This window comes from Urtica dioica, chromosome 8 (assembly GCF_054948205.1).
Source record: "Urtica dioica subsp. dioica isolate 48M chromosome 8, U.dioica_male_clone48M_v1_H2, whole genome shotgun sequence".
Lineage (NCBI taxonomy): Eukaryota > Viridiplantae > Streptophyta > Magnoliopsida > Rosales > Urticaceae > Urtica > Urtica dioica.
In genome coordinates, this window is record NC_142763.1 from 14,262,911 (window position 1) to 14,283,142 (window position 20,232).

General features: G+C 40.0%; 1 protein-coding gene and 2 pseudogenes across 2 annotated transcripts; 2 read left to right on the forward strand and 1 right to left on the reverse strand.

Annotated features, from left to right (window-relative positions):
* Nucleotides 1-1,737: 1,737 nt before the first annotated feature.
* Nucleotides 1,738-9,827, reverse strand: LOC149388394 (preprotein translocase subunit SCY2, chloroplastic-like). Its single transcript, XM_089623578.1, has 8 exons — nt 9,770-9,827; nt 9,548-9,631; nt 3,524-3,665; nt 3,119-3,235; nt 2,808-2,937; nt 2,544-2,667; nt 2,300-2,406; nt 1,738-2,050 (listed from the first exon to the last, which is right to left on the reverse strand). The coding sequence occupies exons 1-8, from the start codon at nt 9,813-9,815 to the stop codon at nt 1,961-1,963; spliced, it is 840 nt and encodes a 279-aa protein (XP_089479704.1). The 5' UTR covers nt 9,816-9,827; the 3' UTR covers nt 1,738-1,960.
* A 200-nt stretch (nt 9,828-10,027) lies between these two features.
* Nucleotides 10,028-15,393, forward strand: LOC149388395 (protein HUA2-LIKE 2-like; annotated as a pseudogene). Its single transcript, XR_016300644.1, has 9 exons — nt 10,028-11,979; nt 12,168-12,621; nt 12,792-12,882; nt 12,986-13,098; nt 13,245-13,423; nt 14,064-14,511; nt 14,599-14,953; nt 15,049-15,225; nt 15,338-15,393. The product of XR_016300644.1 is annotated as a protein HUA2-LIKE 2-like (transcript).
* A 16-nt stretch (nt 15,394-15,409) lies between these two features.
* Nucleotides 15,410-19,391, forward strand: LOC149388396 (isoamylase 2, chloroplastic-like; annotated as a pseudogene).
* Nucleotides 19,392-20,232: the final 841 nt, after the last annotated feature.

The window sequence follows — 20,232 nt, forward strand, 5'->3', positions numbered from 1 at the left end:
CCATTTATTTTTGGCAGAAATAAAGGCTCAATTTTAAAACATTAAAAGACTAGCGGCCATAGCATTGTCATAATCTTTTGAAGGCTTCTTAAAAAAAAAACTTGTGATGGTCCAATATTTGACTTTCAACTAGCCGTAGTAGTGTGTACGATGACTATCACTTATACTACTAATAAATAATAATGACCTTTGTTTACAAGAAATACAAAGCCAATTTTGAAGTGAAAATGTCAAAAAAATAGCATATCTCAAAGGTCACATTTTTTTTGGGTAACCTTGCTTGTGTGTGCCGCCGAAGAAAAAAAAAAGAGTAGGGAATTGAAATTTTTCAAAAGCTTGGAAAAGAAAGAGAGCTGTGATTTTTCCACAAACTTAGGGAAACAAAAGAAAAATCAGGTTTTATATTTTATTTTCTTAAAAGTCTAATTTTTTGGGTTTTTTTTTTCTTAGAGAGCTGTGGTTAGTTAAATTATATCTTTTTATTTGTGTGTTTTTTTTTTTTCCTTTATGAGCCGTGAGAACATAAAATAATAATTATAGCTGAAGATTATAATTTTTTTTGGAGATTTGTAAGTAAATAAGCCACTTTAAACATGTGATTTTGGATCTAGCCTATGTTTGACAATTTTTCGGGATATAGTCAAATGACTTATGTGGCAATAATTAAGGTCTGATTTGCCCTTATTTATTAACAAATTCGTCACTTTCTCTCTCCTATTTTTTTCAAATTATTTTTTTTTGTAATAAAACTTCAAAAATTCATATCTTTTTATACGAACTCAAAATTGAGTGATTTCAGATCCTACAAATTCGTGGCGTCGAGATCTTCAAAAATACACCCATTGTGTTTGATGAAAAATTATGTTTAATGCATCATAGTTACGTTTCCATTTATTTTTTTGATAATTTCAAAAATTTCCAGTTATTTCCATATTTAAGGTAATAACGTGATTTTTCTACATCTATGGTATTAAACATGATTTTTCATCAAACACATTGGATCTATTTTTGAAGATCTCGGCGTCACGAATCCGTAGGATTTGGAATCACTCAATTTCGAGTTCATATGAGATAGATATGGTTTTTTGAAGTTTTTATGTAAAAAAATGTAGGAAAAAAGTAGGAGAGAGAAAGTGACGAATTTGTTAATAAATAAGGGTAAATCATATCTTAATTATTGTCACATAAGTTTGTTGGCTATTTCCCTAAAAATTGTGAAACATAGGCTAAAAACAAATTTCATAATTTCATTTTGGCTATTTCGTTACACTGCCTTTTTTTTTTTAAATGTATCATCGTTTCTTTGATACTCTTTTTTAAGAAGGCCTAATTTTGTGTTCTCGCCTAAAGCCTCAATATGTATTAGGCCGGCCCTGCAAACAGCTTACCTACCCCTTAGTCTTTAAACAAGAGAATTAAATTTTTAACATCGGCAACATTGCAGTGAATACATGGAGTGGGACCCACAGCCTTGGTGGTACGGCCCATATATTTTTTCCCACAATTTTCTACGTTGTTTTGCACCGATACGCTGTTGGCTATCACTGCTCTTTAAACAATCAAATCAATTCAAATTGGACGACGAATGCCAAGAACTAACACATACAGAGTATCTACATTTTAATTTCTATATATCTGATCACCTTATAGGTCAATGCAATGTGCTTGATCTACAGTACATTTTTTTTTTTGGATACAAAAAATGATATGCTTCAAGGTGCTTTTTTCCCACACAACCAAAACTTCTTCCCTTCCTTGGGAAACCTCTATAACACCATAAATTTGGTTTCAACAGCATGAACACTTTTGCAAGAAATTTTCAAAGACGACCAACACTGCTCAACGGGATGTTGTCCGAAGAATGTAGCTCCCCAAGACAAGGGCGGTGCGGATTTATCATTCTGCGTTGGTGAATAGCACAAAATATTCATACCCAATCTCTGCTCCCGTTTTTTTTGTGTCATACACCATACCGCCTCAAAGCTTTGCTTAAGCTCGGCATTACATTGTAAGCTTGGTAAGATCTTCTCAGCTCAATAATGGAACCAACCTGAACAAGAAGTGTCAGTCCTAGGTATCATGAGTCGCCGAAGGACAATTTTTTTTTTCTTTTTTCTTTTTCCAAATCACTTTGTGTGGAACAAAAGAATTGTGAAGTAAAATCTAGCAATAGACACACATTTGCAGAAGATATTTTTCCAGCAAAGATGAAACCAAGAAAAGATTTGCCACTATATATGCCAACAAGATAAACAAATCTGAGATACTTATAAAGGATTACGGTCAAATGTATTCTTACAATAATTAAGACGGATGTGAAGCCAATAGCAAACCCGGCATTGATACGACGCAAGTAATGGTCAAGTATGGTCGATGTGGTTGCCAAAATACTTAACAGAGCACCCCCTGCAATTATTCACACAGAATGGTCAGCACCGAAAATAAATAAGTAAATAAACTTGCCTTCAAATGCCTAAGAGGAAAAATTATCCTTTATATTCTAGTACATTAAAACAAAATAAACTTTAAGATGGTAAACAGACCCCAGAAGCGCGTCGAAGCCTGAATTTTTGTGAGGTATTCAATAGTGGCCTTCCCAGGTTTTATACTAGGTATCCTTGCACCCATCTTGTTCAAGTAATCTGATATTTCTTTAGGCAAATTAGCCTAAACAATGCAATTACCAGACATATCAGAAATGTTAAAGAGAGAAAAAAAAAATTGATAGACTTATTTAATGTACATAGCAAAAACAATTCTAGAAAGGAAAAAAAAAAAAAAAAAAAAAAAAAAAAAAAGGAACTTACAATGTCAAATATATTGAACAGGAAGACAAAGAAGGCATATATTGAGTAGAACACCCAAGGACTTGCACCGATAGAAGTTTCAGGATTCAGTACCTCTCTAACACGCACCCAGAAAGGCGAACCAAGAAGACTGCAAACAGACAACAAAATTCCAGAAGAAAGACGAATAAGTAAAAAGGTCGAGTTGAATTGTTCTTTCTTTTGTATATAGAGGACCCCAACCCAAAAACTTGACGAAATAACAAGTGAAAGGAAATTACATGCGCAGAAAAATATAATCATAAATTTAAATCAGTAGAGGTTGACAGAACCTGGCAAGAATAGCTGGAACAGCCAACAGATAATTAGTCGTCAGAACCGGCTGCATTCCTGCTGGATTGATATTGAAAGGAATATACGGCTCGACCTCAGTCGTTGGGGAATCATCTCTATTCATAAAGCAAGCCAAGTAAAAAAAAAAAAAAAAAAGTGCCAACCATAACAACCAAGTCTGATAACAAAAGCTTCAGAAGGTAGCGCCAACCAGCTCGTGCCACATTTATAATTTTTTTAAGAAGAAATTTTTTTTATATACAATAAGTATGGGGCAATACCTCCATGACGTGTCAAATATGGATTAGTAAATGGCAACAAAGGAACATGATTTGCAAATACGGGATCAAAACAGATTCTTTGAAGAGCAAATAGGACTATTGGATATTAAAAAAATGTATTACCTGGCAGCGGACGCAAGTTTAAAACCGTAGTACTGTAGCTTAATCTTTCTGCAGCCTTCTGTTACAACAACTGCGGACATGGTCACTACCGTGAAAACACCTAAGAGACCTAGTACATAGGGGCACCACGCCATTGCATTTCCTGCAATATGTATTCAAAACGCTTGATCAAGATGAAAGCGTAAATTCTGGACAGGAATACCGGGTGTTCCACAATTTTTTTTTTAATATCCATGATGATCAGACTAAAAACAAGGCATGGCATTATCAACCGGGAAACTGACCCAGTGCCCCAATTTTTGCATCCAGGGGGAATCGAAACGAAGGTCCCAAGAATAGCCCTTAACACTGTATTGGAATAGCTATTTTGGTTTAGGTCGTTTTAGCTAGTTATTGTCTTTATTGTCGTTTACTCCTTTTATTCAGTTTCTTTGTCGTTTGTTTTGTAACTCTGTATTATAAATACTCTGTAATCATTATTTTTGAATACAATGAAGAATATTCCTTGTTCAAATTTCTTCTCCGAAAATCTCTCTGCAAATGTTCGACGAAGCTCAATCGTGAAATGGTATCAGAGCAATTCGCTCCGCTCATCTCCACCTCCGTCTAAAGCAGACTTTCGGCTTTTCTATTCTTCTTCTTCGTTTTCTTTTCCTCAATGGCGACTCAAGAATCTGAGAACGAATCTCCGGCGACGGGAATCACATCCCGACGGATTCTCAATGAAGAAACCCTAGATCCTTTCTTTCTGCATCACACCGACACTACTGGACAAATTCTTGTCACAAACGCGCTCACAGGAGACAATTATCCGACGTGGAAGAGATCTATGAAGATCGCGCTCTCTGTGAAGAATAAATTCGGATTTATTGATGGATCTATCCCCAAACCGAGTGATTCCGAACCAAATCGCCTCAATTCTTGGAAAAGAAACAATGACATCATCATTGCGTGGATGCTCAACTCAGTATCCAAGGAAATCTCATCTAGTGTGATCTACAACGACTGCGCAGCATCGATTTGGAAAGATCTCGAAGAACGTTTCCAACAGAGTAATGCGCCGAGAATCTTTGAGCTGAGAAGAGCGATCATGAATCTAACGCAAGATCAGATGACTGTTGGCATGTATTTCACTAAATTGAAGAGCTTGTGGGAAGAACTTGCTGATTTCAGGCCGGATTGTCCTTGCTCATGTGGAGGAGCAAAGGATTTGGTCAATTTTGTTCAAGATGAATATGTCATGAAATTTTAATGGGACTTAATGAGTCCTTCAGCAATGTTCGAAGCCAGGTTCTTCTCATGGATCCAATGCCTTCAATCAACAAGGTTTTTGCAATGGCAACACAACATGAGAAGCAAAGATCTCTCAGCACTGATGTTCTTGGAAGCCAAGATTTGTCGAACTCGACAGCAATGGCGGTCAAAGATGATCCAAAGCGGTTCAACAACAAGAAAGACAAACCAACCTGTACTCACTGCAAGTTGGTTGGTCACACCGTGGATAAGTGTTACAAACTCCATGGCTTCCCACCAGGATACAAATCAAGATTCAAGGCAAATGCAGCCGAGGGATCAGGCAACTCCTCTGAAGCCAATCCTGGCCCTACAACCAATGCCATGGCAAGCCTCACCACTGATCAGATTCACCAATTGATCAGTGCTCTCTCCAATCAGCTGACTGCACCAAGTGCGCCTGAAGGATCCAACAACATCAACATGACCACTCTCTCTACAGGTTCATACTGTTATTCTAACAGTACAGGTTTTTCTAAACACTCTTACAATTCATGGATACTAGATTCAGGAGCCTCTAGACATATCTGTGCATATAAGTCCTGCTTTCATACCTTTAAGCCTCTGCATAATTCCACAGTGACTCTACCCAACCATACTGTGATCCCTGTACATAGTTATGGTGATGTATACATCAAGAATTTAGTGCTCAAGGATGTACTGTTTTTACCTGGTTTCAAGTTTAATTTGATATCAGTCAGTGCCTTGACACGAAGTTCTCTGGTCACCATAACATTTTCTGATACTGGTTTCATGATTCAGGATATCAAGTCGACGAAGACGATTGGCAAGGGTGAGACCGTCAATGATTTGTATGTGCTAAGCAGTGAGAATCAACATTGCATCAACCATGTTTCATCTCACACTTGGCACAACAGATTAGGACATCTCTCCTTCAAAAGACTTGATATCTTGCGTGACAAGTTACATTTTACTAATGCAAATAAGAATGTACCCTGTGACATTTGTCCTTTAGCTAAGCAAAGACGTCTTCCTTTTATTTCTCACAATCATTTAGCTAGTAAACCGTTTGATCTCATACATTGTGATGTGTGGGGGCCATATTCTGTTACCTCTCACACTGGTTTTAAGTTTTTCTTGACCCTTGTTGATGATTGTAGCCGGTTTACATGGATCTATCTAATGAGAAACAAATCTGATGTTCATGCTATTATACCTCGCTTTTGTGCCATGGTTTCTAACCAATTTTCTACTACAATCAAACAGTTTCGTTCTGATAATGCTAAAGAATTGGTTTTCTTTGACTTTTTCTCTAAGACAGGTATTATTCACCAATTTTCCTGTGTAGAGACACCACAACAAAATTCAGTGGTTGAACGCAAGCATCAACATTTATTGAATGTGGCAAGATCTCTCTATTTTCAATCTCAGGTTCCCATTCAATATTGGTCTGAATGTATTCTCACATCTGTGTATTTGATTAATCGGACTCCAAGTCCTCTTCTTTCTCAAAAATGTCCTTATGAAATTCTTTATGCTAAGAGTGTTGATTATGATTTTCTAAGGGTCTTTGGATGTCTTGTTTTTGCATCTACTTTAAAGGCTCATAGAACTAAGTTCCAACCTCGGGCAAGAAAGTGTGTTTTTATTGGATATCCTCCTAATATTAAAGGGTATAAATTACTCGATTTGATCACTAGAGAAATGTTTATTTCCAGAGATGTGGTATTTCATGAACATATTTTTCCTTTTCATGATCAAAAGAATACTAATGCTCAAGCTGATCCTTTCCTGGATTTAGTCTTACCTGTTCCTATGAGTTTCACAGACTCTATAGATCACTCTGCACACTCAAGTCAGTCCAAGGACGTTGAAGAGGCTCATGACTCTGAGCCTAAATCCATTCTTCAACCTGGTATCCTGCCTGAACCAGTCACTGCAGTCAGAAGATCTACAAGACCAAGAGCACCTCCAACCCATTTGAAGGACTTCCACTGCAACCAATCAGGTGTACATCTTCCATCTCCTCATACTTTATATAATGTTCTTTCTTATGACAACCTTTCTAGTAGTTACAAGTCATATGTTCTTTCCATATCTGATCACTTTGAGTCTCAATTTTATCATCAGGCTTGTAAATTTCCACAATGGAAACAAGCCATGAATGATGAGCTCAAAGCCATGGAAGACAATAAGACCTGGTCTGTTGTTAATCTGCCACCTGGTAAAAAGGCCATTGGCTGCAGATGGCTATACACAAACAAATTCAATGCTGATGGTACCCTGTCTAGGCATAAAGCCAGACTTGTTGCTAAGGGGTACACTCAAAGAGAGGGCATTGATTTCTTTGATACCTTTTCCCCGGTAGCTAAATTAGTCACTGTTAAGGTTTTTCTTGCATTAGCTGCCTCTCAGAATTGGTGTTTAGCCCAACTAGATATCAATAATGCTTTTCTTAATGGTGAGCTTTTTGAGGAGGTATATATGGATGTTCCTCTAGGTTATTCTATTCAGGGGGAGCTGAGTCATGTTGGTCCTAAGCCTGTTTGTCGTTTGCATAAATCCATATATGGTTTGAAACAGGCATCTAGACAATGGAATATCATGTTCACCAAGTCTATTTTGGATCATGGGTTTGTTCAATCAAAATCTGATTACTCTCTTTTTACCAAGGGTAATTCAGATAATTTTGTGGCTATATTATTATATGTTGATGATATCATTGTTGCAGGTCCAAACCCTTTGGTCATTAATGGTGTGAAAGCTTACTTGCATACCAAGTTTAAGCTGAAGGATCTTGGTCCTTTGAAGTTTTTCTTGGGATTGAGATTGCCCGGTCACATTCTGGCGTTGTGATGAGTCAGAGACACTACGCCCTGCAAATCCTTGAGGATTATGGTTTTTTGGATTCAAAACCAGTCAATACTCCAATGAATCCTAGGCATTCATTAAATTCTGAAACTGGTGTCTTATTAGAGGATATTAAGCATTATAGAAGTTTAATAGGACGTTTGTTATACTTAACTATATCGCGTCCTGATATTACTTATGCTGTTCATTCTCTGAGCCAGTTTTTACAAGCTCCTCGTGATATTCACTTACAAGCTGTTCATCATTTGCTCAGATATATCAAAGGGTCTCCGGGACTTGGGTTGTTTTATCCAGCAACGTCTTCAACTCAGATACAGGGATTTTCCGATGCTGATTGGGCAACCTGCGCTGACACTCGGCGTTCAGTCACGGGATTCTGTGTCTTCTTAGGAGGAGCTTTGGTGTCATGGAAGTCCAAGAAACAGAATACGGTTTCCCGCTCCTCAGCTGAGTCTGAGTATCGAGCGATGGCTGCTGCAACTTCAGAGATTATTTGGTTGCAGCAACTTCTCCGAGATCTCAAGGTCTCATGTTCTAGTTCTCCAGTTTTATACTGTGACAACCAGGCGGCGATGCACATTGCGTCAAATCCCTCGTTTCATGAACGAACAAAGCACATCGAGGTTGACTTGTACTTTGTCCGTGATCATTTAAGCCGTGGGGATTTGAAGCTTTTGCCTGTGAGAACTCATCATCAACTAGCTGATGCTGTTACCAAGCCGCTTCCTTCTTCGACTTTGACTTCTATTATATCCAAGTTGTCAGTCAAGAATCTCTACCTTCCAACTTGAGGGGGAGTATATTGGAATAGCTATTTTGGTTTAGGTCGTTTTAGCTAGTTATTGTCTTTATTGTCGTTTACTCCTTTTATTCAGTTTCTTTGTCGTTTGTTTTGTAACTCTGTATTATAAATACTCTGTAATCATTATTTTTTAATACAATGAAGAATATTCCTTGTTCAAATTTCTTCTCCGAAAATCTCTCTGCAAATGTTCGACGAAGCTCAGTCGTGAAACACTGTTCCACAAATCTATTAACTGTAATTTGATTGGACTTGTTGTGACCATTTCATCCCCTAATCTTCGAAGTATGTGATGGCCAGGACCCAGTATAATTTGATTGATAATTTTGCGGTCTCGTCTAAATGCTTATGAGATAGGACCCGAGATAGTTTTTTCATCTCATCCTCTAGCCTTTTACCTGATGCTTCCATAAAAAACTTTGTAATCATCAACGAAGATATACCAAGTCTGATTGGGACTTGAAATTCCCTTAGTAGACTCACTGGTCACAAGCTGAATGGAATTGCAAAACTCTTCGAAATCTAGAACCGGCAATCAAAAAAACTTTGAAATCCTCAACAAAGATATACCAAGTCAGGTTGATTGAGACTTGAATTTCCCTAGAAGCATCAGTGGTCGTGAGCTGAATTAAATAGCAGAACTGTTGGAATTTCTAGAACCAGCCACTATTTGGGACAACATCCAAGACACAGAAGAGTTCTCAGCTAAAGCCATGTCCCTCTCTCTTAGAAAAATTAAGAACTTTGGGGGCTCTTGTCCCTGAGAATAGTCAACACCTTAGAAGGAATTCAGAAAAGGAGACCCCACATTTCGTTAAGGCTGAATAGGTGCATCTTAGTAAAGAGACAGAAGAAGATATCAAACACGTTTTTTTTTTCCGCTGGCTATTTCTTGCTGGAGTTTGGAACAGCCTAATCCCAAAGCTTCAGGTTGATAAGCCGCTCCCAGCATCCCTCGATAAGATCTATGTATTACTCTTGTTCATTTAAGTTTGTCATTCATTTTTGAAAGACTTCTTGTCCTATTCTTTAGGGAATTGATTCAATCATCAAATAAAGGTGTTTTTTTGTTAGAAAAGAAGAAGAAAGTCGCATGCCTGATAGCCGAGACACCATGTTGTATACCATTTCTGTGTAGCCCGTCAATATTCCAATACATATGATCAAACTTGACCCTTGACCTGTAATAATAAATTTACAAGTTCTTAGACTAAAAGCACAGTTAAACCAAGATCCGTGAGGGGAAAAAAAACAAAAAACTAGAATAGCTGTAAGCAAGTATTAAGCTGCGTATCATATAAAAACGTACAGACTAATACCAAATCCAGATTCTGAGATGGTATCACAGATCCAAGTTATTGTCATTGCTCCACACACCAACAAGTATGTTTTTTCTGGGTTTATATTTCCGGCTTATTTTTGTAGAGTGACAGAAGCCACTACTTGCGGTTACCTTTTTTTTTTTTTTCCGTTCTATACACGGGCATTTTCTAATTTGAACTGAATGCTGGAGCTCAATTTACTTGACTTTTATCTTTATATATAAGGACTACGAGTGAACGTGTATTTCCCCATTAATGAGTGCTTTATTATGCAGAGCCTTCTGCAACCCTGCTGATGTCGAAGCATTTACCGAGGAGAAGAAGCAGTCTCTTCTTACTAAACGGCATGGAAAGGGTTCTGATTTTGTTCGCGCGGTTAATGAAATAATTGAGAAGTTTGAGGAGTTGAAGCAGCAGAACCAAGGTGAAGATTGTGACTCTGGCGAGGTTGCTCATATAAATGGTGGGAACGCAGCAAACTCATCTGCGAACCTCGAATAAAAAGATCAGCTTGAACCCCCTGAAGCAACTCGTGATTCTCGATTTAACTCATCGCATTCTAATTTAGAAAGTCTTCCAACTGAGGATACTTCAGCTGCTGCAATTGTAGATGCTGCTGATAGAAAAGAGGAGCCCGCTGTTGCCGAAGATGTTACAGAATCACCTTTGCGTGCTCTTTATTTATCAAGCAAAAGAACCAGAGACTTGCCTCTGCAAAATGGTCTTTCACAGAGAAAAGAGTCGTTAGTTAGAAGGTCCAGAAGCTCAAGGTTGGAGTCCCGAAGGTTGCTAGACGCTGTAGTGCAGTCTAGTGATACATCAAAGAGGAAATTATCCGAAGCCTCTACGTGTAACAGTGTTGATCTAGCTGCTTTTGCTTCAACTGGTAGCATTGAAGACAATAATTCCGAAGTTGTCACCGTTGAGTCCCACAATTTAAGTTTAAATGAAGTTAGTACCATTGATTCAGGTAGTCAATTAGAGCACTCTGAGACTGTGGCCGGTGATGTTGAATTGAGCAAAGCGCTCGAAAACCAGATAAAGGCTGTTACGAAGAAGAAAAGGAAGCCAAGCCGTAAAAGGCCAACTAGTGACGCAGTCGAACCTATTGCTCAAGTCAAGGAGGATGATTTCCCCAATACCAGCGAAAGCTCCCAAAATAATTTTGAGAAAATAAGTGGCAGCTGTCACAAAGAAAATGGAGATGAGCACTTACCGTTGGTGAAGCGAGCTAGGGTCCGGATGAGCGAACCTTCCCTAAGGGAGTGCAACACGTTTACACGCCCTGAAGGTTCATCAGAAGAAGCTAACAAATCTTCAGATTGCAATGATCCCTTGCTTAGGGAACCCTCTCGGACGAACTCCACTTTGCTCTCATCGTCGCCACCACGTGGATGTTCTCAGTTTTATGGAAGTAGAGCTAATTTTTGGAAAGTGAAAAAGGACCAGCTGTCGTATGGCTCAATAGACGACGAAGCTGCTTTGCCGCCATCTAAGCGTCTTCATCGTGCTCTTGAGGCCATGTCTGTTAATGCTGCTGAAGAAGATCGGGCATGTAATGATATGGCAGCGGATGTGAATATGCTTACAGACAGTACTCTTTCTCCTTCAACAAGTAAGTCCCCTCATGCAGCGATGGAAAATCAAATGCCAAATGGGTATAAAATCGAGTCTATTGGCAGCGATCCTCAAGAACAAGCAGATGCTTCTGGTTCCAACCTTGGGAAAATTCTTGAAGCAACCTCGGTGACCGACTTAAATGGCCAAGGAGTTGAGGGTTCTGACATCCAAAACAGTGAACCCAGTAAGGAATCTTTCGTGGATGCTGAGACTCATACCGATGAAGCATGTGGTGCAACAATTCCTTCTGTGATCCTACCTGAAAGTCCAAAGCATCTGTTATCTAGCCCTTACAGAAAAGAATCTGTTGTGGGATCTGCTCAAGGTCTAGAAGAGGAGTTGTCGCCTTGCAAAGACAAAAGCGATTCTGAAACAAACGAGTTAATAAATAATAAATCGGAAGAGACAGAAAAAGAATTAGAGTCGTATGAAGGTACTTTAGCGAGTATAAACCCTATGTCAGGTGCGCATGTTGATGATATGGAAGTTTCACCTCAAACTGATACTGGTGTGCTTCAGTTAAATACAGAGAGCACTCATTTAGAAAATATCAGATCTCCCAATGACAATAGAGACGAAAATGACATGTAAGCTTTCATTTCTAATTCATGTTCCACATAATATCCGTGTTTCTCGTTCTTGCATTACATGCGCTGTACTTGCCTTTTCGTATTTGCATGAAAATTTTAGTTTCCCGTTGATTCCTGATTGTGTGATAAACATCTCATTTTTTTTGCTCTATCTTGCCATGGTTTGCTTCATACTTCATTGATAGGTCTGTGGATGTGGCAGAGGCGGTAAATAAACAAATGCTCAAAGAACCAAGTTCAGAATCATTTCCAAATGGCTACTCGGGTGACGGCGTTGGTGTTCATTCAAGTCCGTGTTTAACTGATGCTGGAAATTCTCTTGCCCAGGCATCTCCTTTCAACACGTCATCCGGCCGATTGTCTACTTCAGATAATAGCAGCTTCATTCAAAACAATGGAAGCTGTAGTCCTGATGTGCATTTGTTCCACAAGACCGTTTCACACCCTTCATTCACCGAGGAAGAGAAATCTGAATCGCTGTCATCTCGTAGGCCGAAATCTGCTGGCAGGTATCCAGAGTCAAATCCCGCTCTCTCATCGTTTGAGGCACTGCTTGGGTCTTTGACGAGAACAAAGGAGAGCATTGGCCGAGCAACACGCTTAGCTGTCGACTGTGCGAAAATTGGTGCATGTTCCAAGGTTCAAAATACTGATCCATCTTGTCTTGTAATTATTGCTCTACTAGCTGATGACTGTTAATTCTTGGTGCTTTTAACACACACACACACACACACAGATATCACATGCTAAAGTTATCATGGGTGTCGATTATCACCGAAGTTTCTGCTGACAATAGTTCCTTCAATCAGGTTGTAGATATTCTTGCTCGTTCTTTGGAGAGTGAACCAAGCTTGCATAGAAGGGTGGACTTGTTCTTTCTTGTAGATTCTATCATGAAGGGTAATATATCTGTTCTCTTGAAACCAACATTCATAGATGCTAACTATATCGTTAAATTGCTACTGCGGAGAATGGGCGTTTTGACATTGTTTTGAGAAAACAGGTGATACTTGTGGCTTATACACATCTTCAATTCAAGCAACGTTGCCCCGGTTGATTGCAGCTGCTGCGCCACCTGGAAGTTCTGCTCACGAGAATCGGAGGCAGTGTCTCAAGGCAAGTGATATATCTATATATATATATATATATTTATATTTTTTATATTTTTTTTTCCGAAGAAATGCTGAAATTAATACAAATAATTTAATTTCTTTCATGTGTCTGCTCTTAAAATAGGCTGAAATTTGGCTCTGTTGATGTAGGTTTTGAGGCTTTGGCTGGAAAAAAAGATTCTTTCTGAATCTGCTATTCGTCGCCAAATGCGAGAACTTGACTCCCATACGGCTGCTGGTCCCTTCTGCAAGCGCTCAATGAGAACTGAGAGGTCTTTTGATGATCCTATTCGAGAAATGGAGGGAATGCTTGTTGACGAATATGGAAGGTTTGACTTATTTATTTTTATCAATTTCCTTGTATGATTCTCTTTAAGGTGTTAAGTTCTAATGAAACCTAAGAAGATCAGATTTGAGAGATGGAGTTATGAGCTTGTCATAAGTTGCTAGGTCGAAGAGAACCACATTTTTTTTTACCTTTGCCTTTTGCTTTCCCCGATCTACTCTTGCAAAACTCATTGGGACACATTGTTTCTAGGTTTAGTTGCAGAAAAATAATATCATAAAAAAACATGATAAGATAGGACTAAAAATAAAAATATTGTACGATATGAAAACAAAAAATTGTACTTTGCAAATCTTAATTATGAAATATTAAAAAACTAAAGAAGACCTTGTGATTTTCACCATCAGACCTTGCAGTTCGGATGTCCTATGGTGGAGCCTACAAAATATAATGAATTATTTGGCCAAGGCTGTGTGTGTGCGTATGACCTATGTGGTGAATTTGGTTTATAATAATTTGATGTGTTTTCTTTGGAACAATTTGCATCCAAATAATGAATTCAGGGATCACTTAGGGACTGAACTGCGACATGTCATATAGTTAAGGCGAAGAACCCTTCTACTTGTAATGACTGTAGTAAAAGAAAAGTTGATAAAACCCCCGTTCGTTTTCCTTTGTTGCAGCAATTCAAGTTTTCAGCTTCCCGGATTCTGCATGCCATCATCCATGCTCAAGGACGAAGATGCGGGAAGTGATTCCGACGGGGGTAGTTTTGAGGCTGTCACTCCAGAGCACAGTCCCGAACACCGCGAAGACCACGGAAAGATTCCGACCAATGAGAGGCACCGACACATTTTGGAGGATGTTGACGGAGAGCTTGAAATGGAAGATGCCGCCCCCACTTGCGAGACGGAATTGACCTCCTCTTCTTCTGCTGCTCAAATGACGACGACAATGCCCCAAAACCATTTCGAACACAATAATTTACAACTCCCGTTTGCACCTCCGCTTCCCCAAGATGTTCCACCATCATCTCCTCCGCTTCCATCATCTCCTCCTCCACCGCCGCCGCCGCCGAGTTCTTCTCCGGGTGCAAATGGGGTCGATCTCGATGCAAATCATTATTCAGATGTACGAGTCTCGACACCTTTTCATTTACTTTTCTCTGGGCTTTAACCTTGCGGACATGTTTACGATATCTGTGGTTTCTTCTTGCAGCGCTCAAATACACCGAGAAGTAACCTAGGGATGTCTGATATGCGCTATCACGAATCCGATCACCAGAGAGATCGTCGCAGGCAGCAGATGGCGGAGTCTTATCCCGGCCGGGGTTTCCACAGCAAGAACTACCCGGTTCGGCCACCTCATCCTCCGCCGTCCAATCAGTATAATTTCGTCAGAGAGCCTCACTATAAGCTGCGGAGGGATGGTGTTCCTCCGCCGCCTTCCTACCACTCCAGCAGATACCAGGTGGAGCAGAACTGGGACCGAGAGAACTTTTACAACAATCACGACAGAATGAAAGTGCCTTCTTCCCATGACCCCGTTGATGGGTGGAGGCATCCTTTTTCCGGTAGAGCTTTTTTTTTTTTTTTTTTTTTTAAAGAAGTACATTGCTGTTTTAAAAGTCCAGTTGCCAAAATATTTGTTGTATTTATTGGCCTTTAGGTCCTCGGTATCCGGGGAAAGGGAAGTTTTACGAGCCTGATCCATTTGGGGGCCCCCAATCTGAGCATACGAGATACCCTAATCAAGGGGGGAGATATCCCCCGCGTTCGATGAGCCATAGAAATTCCATGCCTTATGGACCTCCTCTTGAAGGTCCGATTCCAGTTTCTAATAGAGGTCTGTTTATTTTGTCATAATTAGTGCCTGTTAAAATCTGTTAATAATAAAAGTTCTGAAGTGCGACTCTTGTTGATATAATCTTTTATTTTTATTGTTTTTGTCGCTGCAGGTCCAAGCTACTGACAGCCAAGATGAATGAATATTACTAATGTATCGTTTCCGGTAAGTTACTGGTATATAAATGGATATCCAGTTTGTTTTTTTAATTTTTTTTAAAAAAAATTTTGTAGTTTTTTTTTAAGCGGCCTGATAATTGGAGTGGAATTTTATAGGTGTCACGGAACCATTTTTGATCGGGCCTTCGCAGCTTGTCCGGTGTAGTTGGGTTGGTCACTATCTATTTATTAAAAAATAAAAAAAGGAAGAAAAAAAAGCCGTTGTATTTATCTCGTCTCCAAGGGATAGAAGAAGGGTTTGGTTGGAAGGCCAAGTCGTTGACTATTCCGGGTTGTACATACCTATTTCTGTACTGCTTTCCGCTAAAGCAGGAAGGCAAAGCAAATCCGGTACTTGTAGAGATTGTTCGAGAGCTCAAACTAACTCAGATTGCCGTGAAGCGGCTATATAGCCAAATAGAACTTAAGCTTTTGCAAAATAGCCATAGTTTGTCAACTATAAGCAAACTAGCCAACTTAATCTAAGTTGGATTAAATTTAATCCCAACGAACTATAAAGACAGAATGTAAGGTTTATGATGGCCGGATTAAAATTAATCGAGGCAGGATTAAATTTAATGACAATCTGGAAATCCAACAGATCTGAAGCAGAACCGAAACATCTCATTCTTCGGCGACGCGATTCTTGCGTCCTCGACGCTCGCGATGTTCCCGATCGCTCCGACGGCGGCGGCGAAACCGGATCGCTGCGGGAGAAAGACTCGACGGAGACGGCGTCACCGGAGGCGGCGATGACGGAGACGGCGAGGGCGGCGAGATCGCGGAGAGGAGTGCTGGTACAGCCTGGGCTTCACGGAGCGGAGGTAGTTCGCCTGGTTAGGGATTCCGAGTCCTCCGCCGTAGGCCTGGTGAGACTGGAACTCTGCGAGAGTCCGCTTTCCGATGAGAGTGGTGGCGTGGGGGCTCTGGCGAGCAACGCAGCGTGGTCCAGAAAAATGGGTATTTGAGAGATGGCTATTTTACCAAACAAATGAAACTATGTCTATTTTGCAAAAGCAATAGTTTGAGATTGGCTAGTTCATACCATATTTCCTAATTTATTTTGGGTTATTTATCAGTGCTTAATGTATATGGTTATTCAACTTGTAGAAAACTTATTTATTCCCCCAAAGATGGAAAGAGGAAGTAGCAGTAATGGCCAGCTTTAAATTTATTTATTAGTTGAATTGGGGATATGTATGTATTTAGCCTCTCGAGGTTTTGGCCACCTTGATTTCATTCGGTATTTACATATTTATACAGTAGTTACTTAACGAAGACAAATAATCAAATTTTTAACACTACGCAGTAGATTATAATAAAAAAAATCAGAAGAGCCTTGAGCGTAGGAATTAACGGCTGAGATTAGGCGTGGCGTAGAGTTTTAGTCAAGCTCGAAGTAGGGATAAACGAACTAGGCCACGTCACTAATCGCTTCTTCCATAAGCAACCGGAAATATTTCACTAAACGATACCCAATCGTTGTGCTTTCTCTCGTCTCTGTCTACTCGGAACTGAGCTCGCCTTCGCTCTCTAAAGCTCTGACATTGCAATGGTGAATTTCCTCAATCTCATTTGACCTTCCCGTACTCTTCAAACGCCAGACTGTAAGTTTATAGCTCCTCTCTTCCACGTTTTCGACTTTCTCTTATTTATAAATCGTTTCGACAACATTGTTTTCTTATCCTCCAGATTTTTATTTTCTATGTTCTGTGTAGTGCTCTTGTTTTTGGCTTTTGATATTAATTTATTTTATATCTATTATACTTTGTCTGTTGACGCATTGGATGTTGTTTATATCGGGATATTAATTTGGTATTTCTGGGGTTCAATTTCCTACATTCTTGTCAGAAAGAAAGATCTGAATTGTGTTGTAAGAATTGAATTGTCTTCCTTGGAATTGCCCAAAAATGATCAAGGTAGACTGGTTCTAGATTGGGGCTTATACGCAGGTGATTCATCCGTACACTTGCCTTCTGAGGCTCGATTACAACAGTCTTCTTTTGGGAGGTTCTTTGTGGAATTGGAGCTTGAGGCAAAACACATCCCGTGCTATCTCTCTTTTCGATTGAGATCTCTTGTAAATAGTGACACTAATGGTGTTGAAATAAGAAGTCACAGGGAGGCAAATTTTGGTGTACCTCTTGGTTTTGGTTCGGGTCACCCAACTCCACTGGGTCTCACTTTCTCACGCGATGGGTCCGTGAACTTTTCCATCTTTTCAAGAAACGCAGAAAGTGTGTTTTTGTGCTTGTACGATGACGCTAGAGCTGATAATCCTGCTCTGGAGCTCGACCTTGATCCATATGTCAACCGAACAGGTGATCTTTGGCATGCTTCCTTTGAAAGTCTTCGGAATTTTTCTCGTTATGGTTATCGAGTAAGACATACTTGCTCCGAAGAAAACGAAGACGAATCGGAAGATCAGAAAGTACTTCTGGATCCTTATTCAAAGATGATTGTGAATTCTGGTTGTGGAAAGTATCTTGGGCGAATACATAAAGAACCTGTTTTTGACTGGGGTCATGATGTTGGGCCGAAGTTACCGATGGAGAAGCTGATGATGTATCGGCTTAATGTGAAGCGTTTCACAGAGCACAAGTCTAGCCAGTTACCTTCTGACATCTCTGGTACTTTCTCTGGTCTGAGTGAGAAGTTAGAGCATTTAAAGTATCTGGGTGTAAACGCAATTTTGCTAGAGCCTATTTTTCCATTCGATGAGAAAAATGGACCGTCATTTCTTTTCACCAGCGAGTCTCTACGGACCTTCTGGCGACTCTACATCTGCTATAGTCTCGATGAAGGAGATGATCAAGAAAATGCATGTGAATGGGATAGAGGTGATTCTGGAAGTCGTTTTCACCCACACAGCTGAAAGTGGCGCACTTGAAGGTTTTGATGATTCAACGTATTATCTGGACAGTCTTCGGCACTGGGTGACCGAATTTCACGTCAATGGGTTTTCCTTCGTTAATTCAGCGTCTCTGTTGCAAGGCTCCGATGGGAATTACCTGTCTCACCCTTCTTTAATCGAAGCGATTTCTTTCGATCCTCTGCTCTCGAGGACCAAGATCATAGCAGACTGGTGGGACCCACATGGCACAGTGACTGGTGGGACCAAGATGGGCAGAGATGAACACCGGATTCTGCGACGATGTTAGGAACTTTCTTCGGGGCGAGGGGCTTCTGAGCAGCCTCGCCACGCGACTCTGCGGGAGCGGAGACGTTTTCTCAGAAGGACGAGACCCGTCATTTTCCCTCAATTTCATCGCCAGGAACCACGGGCTTCCTCTCGTCGACCTTGTCTGCTTCAGTGCCGAAGAACTGTCTTCGGAGCTGAGCTGGAACTGCGGGGAAGAGGGTCCCACGAATGACATCGTTGTCCTTGAAAGAAGAATCAAACAAATTCGTAACTTCCTTTTTGCCTTGTACGTGTCGCTGGGCGTTCCTGTTCTGAACATGGGAGATGAGTGTTTACAGTCCACTGGAGGCTCTCCCGCGTATACTTCTAGGAAGCCCTATAATTGGAATGCGCTCAAAACAGGTTTTGGAATCCAAGTCACACAGTTCATCGCATTTTTAAGTTTGTTGAGAAGGCGACGGAGCAACGTGCTTCAGAAGAAGAGGTTTTGGAAAGAAGAAAATATCAATTGGCACGGAAGCGATGAGTCTCCTCCGAGATGGGATGACCCGACCTGCAAATTCCTTGCCATGAGATTGAGGTCCGAGGAAGAGAAAAAAGGACACAAAGAAATGGAGTCGGATAGCGAGTGTATTGAGGGTGATGTGTTTGTGGCTTTTGACGCGGCTGACTCTTCAGAGAGCGTTGTTCTGCCACGATCCGGAGAAGGAATTGTGTGGCACAGATTGGTTGACACAGACACAGCTCTTCCGTTTCCGGGGTTTTTCTCGGTTAGTGGTGAGCCCTTGGTTGAGATGGTTCAAGGAATCCTTACTTACGAAATGAAGCCTCTCAGTTGCATTCTTCTCGAAGCTAAAGTTGAGTAATTCTACTGTTATGTTGGATTATGCTCTTGTAAAGTTCATAGAATAGTCGAATAATAATTGCATAGTTCACTTCACAAGAATATCGTGTTATCGGATTACAGTACGTAAAGAATTATCAGTTTGTATGTGATCAATCTCCCAAAATAGATTCTATGATTGCCTGATAAATATTTTATTAAGAGAACATATCATATATAAGCCTAAACAATGCAAGTTGCCAGAAAACTAAATATTTTCCTTGCTAATTATTGTTCAAATTTCTCCCTTTCTACAATGCATACTTGTGTCCTTTAACATTATTATATATATATAAAGCAAATGGATTATTCCTAAACTATGACATTCACAATAGTTTTGAACCAAAATCCAACATATCTAATTTAATCCAAAAACATGACTTGTTTTTTTACACAATTACGTTTTTATCCTTTTATTTCTTTCAATTTTTTCTCATTGATTCTCTATTTCTCCTTTCTCTCGCTCCACCATTTTTTCCCTCTTCTACTCAGCCATCTTTGAAAACAACAGATGATTCACTTCACAAGCGTTGACGCGAAATCAAAAGAGGAAGAACACCGCCGAGAGGATTGAGCTCTCTCCGTCGAAGCCCATCGATGTCTCGAAATCGGAATCAAAGCTCGCAACTTTTGAAATCAGGATCGAAGCTCACCACGCCGCGGGAGAAAACGCATCACCATGTTCGTTTCGAAGCACGCCGCGCCATTGTACAACGATTTCTATTCTTATTAGGGTTTTGATTTAGAGTTGGTCTCGTGAGATTTATGTATATTTATTTGTTTATTTATCTGAAATGGCTTTGATTTGTTGAATTCTTGTGGTT

Coding starts and splice junctions, on each gene's coding strand:
- LOC149388394 (XM_089623578.1), bottom strand. CDS start 9,815: ATGACAATAACTTGGATCTGTGATACCATCTCAGAATCTGGATTTG. Junction 2,938..3,118: donor GTTCCAGCTATTCTTGCCAG/GTTCTGTCAACC, acceptor GTCTGTTTGCAG/TCTTCTTGGTTCGCCTTTCT. Junction 2,051..2,299: donor TCACATCCGTCTTAATTATT/GTAAGAATACAT, acceptor CTTCTTGTTCAG/GTTGGTTCCATTATTGAGCT.